Source organism: Eptatretus burgeri, chromosome 2, assembly GCF_056783735.1.
Source record: "Eptatretus burgeri isolate ZD-2024b chromosome 2, Ebu_testis_v1, whole genome shotgun sequence".
In the NCBI taxonomy this organism is placed as follows: domain Eukaryota; kingdom Metazoa; phylum Chordata; class Myxini; order Myxiniformes; family Myxinidae; genus Eptatretus; species Eptatretus burgeri.
This window is the reverse complement of record NC_140962.1, coordinates 58,055,395-58,065,683: the sequence shown is the minus strand read 5'-3', so window position 1 is coordinate 58,065,683 and position 10,289 is coordinate 58,055,395. Positions and strand designations below refer to the sequence as shown.

General features: G+C 42.2%; 1 protein-coding gene across 2 annotated transcripts in view; it reads right to left on the bottom strand.

Annotated features, from left to right (window-relative positions):
• Positions 1-10,289, bottom strand: part of LOC147032112 (uncharacterized) — a 25,848-nt gene that overhangs the window by 1,523 nt on the left and 14,036 nt on the right. For both annotated transcript variants that reach the window (XM_085869428.1, XM_085869427.1), the window contains exon 2: positions 3,623-5,387. In XM_085869428.1, coding sequence (XP_085725554.1) covers positions 3,623-5,367 — 1,745 coding nt within the window. In that variant the 5' untranslated portion in view covers positions 5,368-5,387. The remainder of the gene's footprint in view (positions 1-3,622; positions 5,388-10,289) is intronic.

Genomic DNA, 10,289 nt, shown 5'->3' with positions numbered 1-10,289 from the left:
TGGGATAGTCGAGGCCCACTTGTAGAGCATTACATGGCCGGAGGGACCACAGTCACCAGTACATCATAATGCGACCACCTTAAAAATCATCTGAAACCAGCAATCAGATCAAAACGCCATGGACTATTCACTTCCAGTGTTTTGCTGCAGCATGACAATGTTCAGCCCTATATTGAGCGCGCTACAGCTGCAACAATCGAGGACATGCATTTTGAGCATCTTCCTCATCCACCCTACTTGCCAGACCTCGCCCCTTCGGATTACCACATCTTTAGGCCACTTCAAGAGGTGCTTGGTGGAACCACTTTCTGATGTGACGAAGGGGTCCAAGAGGTGGTGCACGAATGCCTACACAAGCAGCCAAAATTTTTTTTCCTTGAATAATCCAGGCCTTCACTGGAAAAAAAAAATAATCCATCGAACGCAATGGAGATTATGTTGAAAAATAACATTTGCTACACATCTACATGCAATAAACAATACGTGAAAAAATATTTTAAGGTTGCCTGAGAGAGAGAGGGAGATTGAGATAGGGATTGGGACCATACTCTACAGAGCGTTGGTGCTGCTTCAGCAGTCTCCTTAGCTATTGGGCACAATCCTAGACAGGTCGCCACTCCAACACAGTATACCAGCATGCTGGCACTCATTATGACAGGCCGAGTTAACCCCACCTGGTATTAATTCAACAGCTGAGCAGGATTTGAACTCGGGACCCTAGGATCCAAAGCCCACCACCCTAACCATGAAGCCAACTCACATGATATTGATTAGCCCTCAAATATTGTTATGTGTGTAGGGGTAAATGGAGGAATTTAATAGTAAAGGAAGGATTATATAGTGCAGCATGGTCTGTGGATGGGTAGGAGATGTCTCAATATAAATGAAGTAGGGAAACTGTGAGCTTAAGATTGTTGTCAGGACATGGGGGTTGGTGCTATGTTAACTGGGTAGGGTTTAAGGCTAGTTTCTCACAGTATCTGATTGCCCTCTGTGACCTTTTCCTATGTTTTTGCATTTATAAGGCCGGCAATAAAAGAACCACGTTTCACAACGACAAGGGCCGTACCGACTGCCAAGGAAGTGCGAACATTTCCAAGCAGGCAAAAACCCCACCTTCCTGGCTTAGTCCCAGCAGGCCACGCCCCCGAGGCTTAGGATTGGTCAGTGTGGCGTGAAGGGGAGGATGATGGAGTGTAGACGGCGGTCAGAACACAGACATCTCTTTCTAGCCTCTCGACATGGTCAAGAAGGCTGTGCAATTTTTCTTGTCTGTGTTGGGGTGAATTTGTTTGAATTTGTTCGCATGAGGAGGCTGGCTGTTGACTGTTCGGCTGAGTCGTGAAGTGCCTTCTTTGGCCTTATTTCGAAGCCGTGGCAGTCATCCTCATGTTGTATGAGCAAGGAGGAAGGCGGTGCTGTGTGTGTGTGTGTGTGTGTGTGTGTGTGTGTGTGTGTGTGTGTGTGCCACACTGCTCCCTCTAACTTGCAGGTAATCTCGAGCATGAGAATAAGCTGTACGGCGGTTTGTGGGCTCAAGTAGTTGAAGACGCCGCACGCATTTTACCTCACATACGTGGCCACGAGGAGCAGCTTGGTGCCTTTGTGGTGCGTTTTCCCACACGGTGGAAATGCGGCTCGACGAACGCCAGCCAGGCTCCAGAAAGACATCTCTGGACCCAAAGCTAAGTGCCGGTATAAAAGGGGGAATTTCTTTTATTTTTTTTATTTTTCCCGTCTGTTTTTGTGACTGAGTGGAGACATTTTAAATTAGAATTTAGTTTCCCTCACTTTTCATTACCTTACACTTTGATGATTTTCATTATCACCCTTGATTTATGTTTATGAAATTATCATGATTGAATTTGTATGCCTGGTGTTGGCTTAATGGTTCTGGTGGTGGGCTTGGAATCCTCGGGTCCTGAGTTCAAATCCCGCTCAGATGTTGAATTAATACCAGGTGGGGTTGACTCTGCCTGCCATCCTTCCGCGGTCGGCAAAATGAGGATCAGCTTGCTGGTATCCTGTGTCAGAGTGGCGACCCATCCAGGATTGTGCCCAATAGCCAAGGAGACTGCTTAAGCAGCACCAACGCTCTGCATAGAGTGTGGTTCCGATGGATGGATGGATTGTTGAATTTCCTTGTGTCTGTTTACTCATTGGGGGTTCGAGTATAAACCCGTGTGCTTCCGTTCTGGTGATGCACCAAGCTGCTTCCTTCCCACGCACGCCATAATTGTAAAGAACCTCGGCTGTTCGCCTCCGTGTTGAAACCGTTTGGCTATCCATTCAGGCTGGTGTTAACCGCTCTTCCACAAAAATTTGGGTCGGGAGCAGGATTTTTGTTAACCCCCTGAACACGACAACTGGGTCCGGAGTGGGATGGTTCTAACTGGCCGTGGACAGGACAAAAATAATTATATATGTATATTGTATATATTTAGTATGTATTTTGTTAACATGGTCGAAGGCTTGTGGAGCATCTGCAACACGAATCGCACACACGCTTGCAGAAAATTACCTAAGACATCACTGAAATGGACTTCAGACACATAGAGCGGCTGACTTTGCATGATGTGACATAACTTCCTGCGGCACTCTGTGGACCAGCGACTTTCTCTCGTCAGTCAGTGGGGCAATTGAGGATAAACGTCCACCCAACATGGAATTTCAATCGACTGTTTATCTGTGTTCTATAATCCAAATCGCTGAGCACAAAGTGAGGAAGCGACACATTCCATTTTTAGTCTGCTTATGACTCGATCAGAGTTGCAATCAAACGCCAACCTATATATCGGTCCAACGACTTGGAGCAGATGCTCCAATCATTATGCCACTGACAATTTACAGTGCTAATTGAATAATTATTATAGCTCTTGCCTAATTCAGGTCAGTTGCATCTGAGCTGTTTACTCTGTCTTCGACTCTCAGCCCGACTATAAACTGTCATCCTGGCGTTTTGCATGTAGGTCAAGGGATCATATGTGTGTGCCCTCCTTCGGATGGATGTTGTTACATGGGGTGTTCTGTCTATTGCCATGAATTGGTTAACGATGAACGATCAGAATTGCACTGTTTTATTTGGTGAAAAGTAGGTGAGCTATCGTTGACACCCTGACCAAATTTCAAATTTCTGGGGGTGGGATTGTGGGGGGGGGGCACTGCATCAGCAGCATAGCTATGCCCTCAGTAATGATGCAAACTAGCAAGCCACTTGATCACACAAAAAATGATTATTTGGTTCAAATTAAACGGTACCGCCACTTTGATATGAGGAATGAGCAAAAATTGTAAGATCTTCCATGTCCATGACATTGTCCCAAAAGATTGTTCCTTCAAAATAAATCGTCACACCTTGAATATCCAAGCAATTGGGATGATCAGCTTAACGACTCAAGCAAATAGCCTGCTCAACAATGCAAAACAACATTGATGATAGTTTGCATTTACAAACTTTCATCAATTTTTCTTGATATATTGCAATCATACCTATTCCACCCTCCCCCTCCAAACATTATTCCATAAGAATGAGGATATCATTGAATATCCACAATGGGAATATTGCTACAGACACATCAGCTTTGTTCTCTGGTGTGTGTGAAATCTCTGCACATGGTCATACCTTGTGAAGTCCTCTTGTAAGATCTGATGCGACCTGGCGACGGCGACGTTCTTCTTGGCTTTGTGGTGCTTGCGGCCATCATTTGCCATGCAGAATGGTTTCCAAACAACTTTTTCTTCCTCCTGGTCCTTTTCTGTGGAATTATCCATTGCTTTGGTCTTTGTTTCCAAGCAAATGTGATCTTTTTCAATCGATGTTGCATCGTTCTTTTCTGTATCTGCTTGGCAGTCCTTTCTTCTAAAGACTGGCCTTTCTTGGAAAGATGACTTGCTGTCTTTGGCTTTGTTCTTGAATTTGTTATATGCTCTGTTATTGGCTCTCTTCCTGCGCATCTTCTTGCGCATCTTCTTGCGCATCTTCTTGCGCATCTTCTTGCGCTTCTTCTTGCACTTCTTATTGCACTTTTTCTTCCACTTCTGCTTGGCTTTAGCTTTGTTCACATCTTTGCATTTGCCTCTGATTGATTCATTTTGGTTTGTGGCAATAGAATGCAAGGAAAGAAAATCTTCTTTGTCCTCCACCTCTCCTTTACTCTGGAATTCCTCCAAGTCTTGCCAAACTTCATTGATAATTCCAGGAGAAGCATCTTTGTTTCCAAATCCTGCAGACTGATCTAAATGCTGTACAGCCTCGTCTTTGTGATCTTTTGGAATCGTGTCGTCTTGAATCAGTCCTTTTGCATTTTGGAATTGTGGGTGCCCAGATGGGATTTCTACCTGTGGTTTTTCATTAAACTGTCTCTCATCAGTTGCCATGTTATATTTTAAAAGTGTCGGTTCAAAGGTGTGCTGTGCTGTCCCCACTTTCATTGCTGGTTCATAATGCCTTGACCAAATGTCCCACCTCTCTGTGGAGATGACCCGTTTGTTTACCTTCATTCGTTTGCGTGACCTCGATTCTTTCTTGCATGCAGTGGGTGCATTTGACTTTTTGTTTTCAAATGAAATGGAAACTTTTCCCAATTTTGTAAAACTCTCCCACGTCACCAAGTTTGAGGCTACAACTGGTGGGATTGCCTCTTTGATCAGCTGAACAGAACCTTCCTTCTCTACTGCACTCTCTTCATCATTCCTTGCTTCAAAAGTCTCCATTTGCAGTTTTGTTTTGGCATTGCCCTCAAGATGGACTTGCTTATTACGACTTTTGAACTGCGTGGCATCAGTGGGACTTCTCTGTTGACTAATGTTGGCAAATGCACCGGGCATGGAAATGCAATTGTTTGCTTGTGCTGTGGCAGAATGTCCTTTCTTCTCCTTGCCCTCATTGTCTTTCGTCGTTGTCTTTCCATTTGCATCAGGATCAAAGTGAATGTGCTTGTGCGACTGCTCAGTACCTGGATGATGCTTTTGCTTATTGCTCGATGGTATCTGACTACTTGGAGTATCGTTTTCGCAGAAACCAAGTTTGGTTGTCACTGATGCATCAGCAGGCTTGCTTGTTGTGGTGGTGGTAGTTGTGTTACAGAGTGACGACGTTTCATCCTCATGGCTTCCCTCCCCTTGTCCCCCTTCTCTTTCTTGATGTGAAAATACTACATCATGAACACCCAACTTTGGGTCCTCTTCTTGTGAAGATATATGGTCATCAATAATTGATTCAGAGCCACCAGTTGTTGACTGCTGCTCCTCATTGTTTTCTTCCGACTCCGATTCCTCTTGACTTGGCTCTTCGGACGTTCGCTCGTTGCTGTCAGTATGTGTCTTGTCACTTTCAGTGCAATGGTGGCCCCACAGCCTGTTTCCCATGTTTCTTCCAACGCTTGTCCCTGTGAAGTGGAGCATACACACAATAAAGGGTGAGGTTAGTTAGCATTTATTTTGTTGCATATGAAGCCCCTTTACATTAGTTTGAGAAATTGACCAATATTTATCAAAAGTTTATTGTGCCTCTGCTGCCGAAGAGGACGGTTCAAAGCGTGTTTACGGCTGTCCATCTGTGCGTTATGGTTTTGTTACCATGATAACTCGTGAACCACTGAAGGGATTTTCACCAAACTTGACATAACTAGAGACAAAGATGAATGGATTAAATTTTGGGTTCAAAAGGTCAAAACTGAGTATCACTTTCACATTGGAGATGGGTCATTGGATTCTGTCTTTGACTGCCTCCTTTCTGGCACTCTTTGCTCTTTCCATGTTCTGTCCCTCCCTTGCTCCCCCCAGGTTTCTGCAGGACTCACGTGGTTCACTATCGACCCCCTTCTGGTGAAACTCTGAAAATCCAGAATCGCTTCTCACCTCCACTCATTCGTTCCTCCCCCCCCCCTCCCAACTGTGGAACCAACTTCCACATTCTCTTCAATCTCATTCTTCCCTCCAGGTCTTCATAACAGTTAATCACCATCTCAGATCATTCCCCCTCCAATATCATGATATTTTCTACCCCCGTTAACTTACCTCCAAGCCCACCGCCTGTTTTTTCTTTCCTGAGCGTTTGCTTACACTATCCATCTTGTCCACCCCTGTGTCCTCCCCAATCCTCATTCTTCCTCACATCCCTTATTTTTGAAGTCTTCCTCTATTCTGTCCTGAGCCCCACTGTTGTGTCCTGATCTGTTCTATGTTCTAGCTCCTCCACAAGCCTCGACTCTTGTCAAGTGTCCTTTCATTGAAGATCTGTGTTACCGCAATAACTTATGAAACACTGAGGAGGATTTGGAGCACACTTGACACAAACACAGATTTGGACAAATATGAACTGATTCAATTTTTGATTGAACATGTCAAAGGTGATGTGTCCTTTAAAAATAAAAAAGTAGACCATAACTCAAGTTAAAAGCATCCGTTTTCTCTCTTCTACTTGTTCTCTTCTCTTCTCTTTTCTCTTCTCTCCCACTTTCCCTCTCTATCTCTCTCGACCTTTATTTTTTCAAGTGACCATTTTAAATGAAATCAAATGTAACAGTGGGTTGACATCCTGTGTGAGTGGAGGCATATCCATTGACACATTTGCGTCAAATTCTACTTTCTCGTTTAATTGCATCCTGTCTGGGTGAGCGGATTCATTTTGTTTCCTCTTGTGCAAGAGGAAACGAATGAGCCGAGTTATCAACATTATACTTTTATGAGGGGTGATCGGTTTGTTTGTGGCCCAACCTACTTGCAGACATGGTGGGATGATTAAAGTTGGGATGAGTATGAAGATCTATCCTTAATATTATTATTTGTCTTGCTAATTCCATATTTCTGGTTGTAGATTTTTCCAGAGCATCATCGACTCGAATTAGGGACCCCCCCCCCGAAATTCAGTCAAAATGGAGAAATCTGGACTCTGAGCTGTGATAAAGTACCTGCACAAGAAAGGATTGCCTCCCAAGCAAATACATATGGATATTGTAGCACTATTAAAGGATGATGCTCCTTCATATTCCATGGTAAAGAACTGGGTAGGTGAGTTCAACCATGTTAGAACAAGCACCAAAAAACGAACACAGATCAGGTCGTGCTGTAAAGGTGGCAATGCTAGAAATGGTGGACCAGGTACATGAAGTAGTGTTGAAAGATGCGAGCAACCATTAGGCACATCGCTGAGACATTGGGTGTCCATTTTGGTTTAGTTCAATCAATCCGCACAGCAAATCAGGCATGGTAAAAGGTGTCAGCCTGGTGGTCTCCTCGAATTCTAACATTGGATCAGAAAAGAGCTCGTCTGGACATTTCCCGTGTTGTCCGGCGGATTATGAAAAAATTGTGATTTTTTTTTTATAAAAGCATGAAACTTGGCATATAAGTAAGTTATGGCATACCAATGCATATCTGATATAGGGACATTTGTGATTTGACCTACTTCTGGTTTTATTCAAGATGGCCGCCAATTTGTCAGAAAAATGTGAATAAGCTCTATCTTAACATATATAATCAATAATTTAGCGGTTTCTTGCTATGAAAGAATCATGAGTAATATAAACATGCTTCTCTGAGTAATATATACCAAATAAATAGATAAAAACTAATATACATAAATATATATATATATATATATATATATATATATATATATATATATATATATATACACACATTACGCACACAAATTATTATTCTGACGTATTGTCATTCATATGTTCTAAATGAGTTGATTACATCGAACACTGAGTAATATCATAAGGTAATCGTACTTAAATAACATTAAAAGACATTTGAAGCAACTATAAATACATTTCTGCAACAATGATTTCTCCCTCCTTTCAAAATGGCCGCCAGCAGACAGCTTTTGGCGTGATGGATCTCCCAGATAAAAGGTGGTACGTATTTGAGTGATCAAATGAGTTTATAGTTAATAAAATGAATTTAATTTGTACATTAGTGACTAGTGACTATTAATATAAGGTAAACGGTTTAAATATTTGTATTAATATGCCCAGCAGAGATATTTCAATAATCAAGGTATTAAAGGGAGGTAATAAGATTTACTTCAGACTGAGGGACCAGTAATTATTTTGAAATGTTCAATTATAATAATATATATATTTTTTTTTATGAATGTAAGCCATTTAGGCTACACTATAATTAATGTGTATGAACAAACAAACTCATAATGCCTTACTTTTTTAGTGGTGTGTGTTTGCCTTTACTGGGTAGTAAATGGTTTTATATTTTCATTTACAGACTCAAAGAACCCCCGGGAGAGCTTGATAGTCGGACTCCAGCTACACCTACAAATTGCAATCAATGTTTCATCTGTCAGACAGTTACTGATGAACCACTAAAATGACCAGCCGATTCCAAACGCAAAAACCTTGGGGCAGGTTATGTGACATTCGCACAAAATGTTGAGACGTTTCAAGATCTAAATAGTCTACCCGTCCAATTTGATATGCAAGGACTTGATGGCACTGGTATTGCTGATACACTTCTAAGTCACAGAGCAAGCTGGCATGACTCCTGTCATACAAAATTCAATTCCACACCGTTGAAGCAAGCAGAAAAGAGAAAGTCAGCATGTGATGATGAGTTGGCTATTGACCGAGCTAAAAAGTCTACACGTAAGTGTACTCTGGTAGGATGTGAAGCACCCGATGTTTGCTTCTTCTGTGATGAACATATACCTGGTGAAACATTACAAGATGCATCTACATTTAAGCTTGATGCTCGTGTTCGAGAATGTGCACTAAAATTGCAAGACACCACATTGCTTGCCAAGCTCAGTCCTGGAGATTTAGTTGCACAATCTGCAAAATATCATGCAAAATGCCTTGTTGGACTTTACAATGCAGTGCGGGTTCTGGAAATGGATTCTCCAAAAGATTCAAGAACAAAAATGATGCATGGTATTGCTCTTGCAGACATTGTAAACTACATTGAAGAAACAAAATCAGAATCTGGGACAAGTTGTGTTTTTAAGATGTCTGACCTAGCTAGACAATATGAAGAGAGGCTGCAAGAATATGGACTGTCAAACTCAAGTCGCATTCATTCCACGAAGTTAAAAGAGCGTATCCTGATCCAATTTCCTGAACTAGAGGACTTTAAAGAAGGACGAGATGTTTTACTGTCATTCAAATAAGATGTTGCTCCAAACATACGGATAATGCATGAACAAACGTATGACAAAGATGCTCTAAGTCTCTCAATGGCTGCTAAAATTATCAGACAAGAAATATTCAGCCAAGATACCAAGTTTGATGGAAGCTTTGACACAAACTGTCAAGAGGAGTCTGTACCACAATCTCTGGTGACCTTCGTGAACTCAATATTGTATGGGCCAACATTAGAATTCAAACACAAGTCTCAGATTTCCCTCACTATAGCTCAGTTGATAAAATCCAATTCAAGGCAGAGAAAGGGGGAATGTCAGACACAATTTCGCCAACGAAGGCGTACGGAAACCCCATTATGTGTGTACTTGGGCCTCTCTGTGCATGCTCAGACATGCAAGAAACATTTAGTTGAGATGCTATTTAACCTGGGGACAAGTATTTCTTACGACAGGGTCCTCGCTATTTCTACTCAGTTAGCAAACAGTGTGTGCATAAGATTCCATGAAGAAAATGTTGTTTGTCGAACAAAACTCAGAGATGGCTTATTTACAACTTCTGCAATAGATAACATTGACCACAATCCTAGTTCTAGAACAGCTAAGGCTTCCTTCCATGGTACAGGGATATCTATCTTTCAGCATGTAACATCTGAGAATAGAGGCTCTGCTCGAGCAAGATCGTTATTGATAAATGAGAATATCCCAGCATCCAAAGCAGTGCCTACACTACCCGACTTCTACACAACAATTGAGCAAGTTGCACTTCCAAAAGACGCTACAGTCCCCACTATTAATGGTGGACAAGTACACGAGATACGTTACATAACAGAGGCTCTTGAAGCCGAACACAACTGGCTCGACTTTGTAAATGAGACTGTTGGTGAGAATCAATTCACAGATGATATGGGTGATGTTTCATGGGCTGCTTACCATGCCAAGAAGATCAGCGGAGATGTAGTGCAATCAGATCTGTCAGCATTGTTACCTCTTTTCAGCAATGAGGCTAAATCTGTTGCAATGATTCACCATGCCATGAACCTGATCAGGAATGCCACTCTTCGTGTAAATCCTGGGCAGATACCTGTCATTGCGGTCGACCAGCCACTCTATGGCATAGCAAAACAAATTCAGTGGGGCCTACCAAACAGCCATGGAGAAGATAAGTTTGTCATAATGTTAGGTGGTTTAC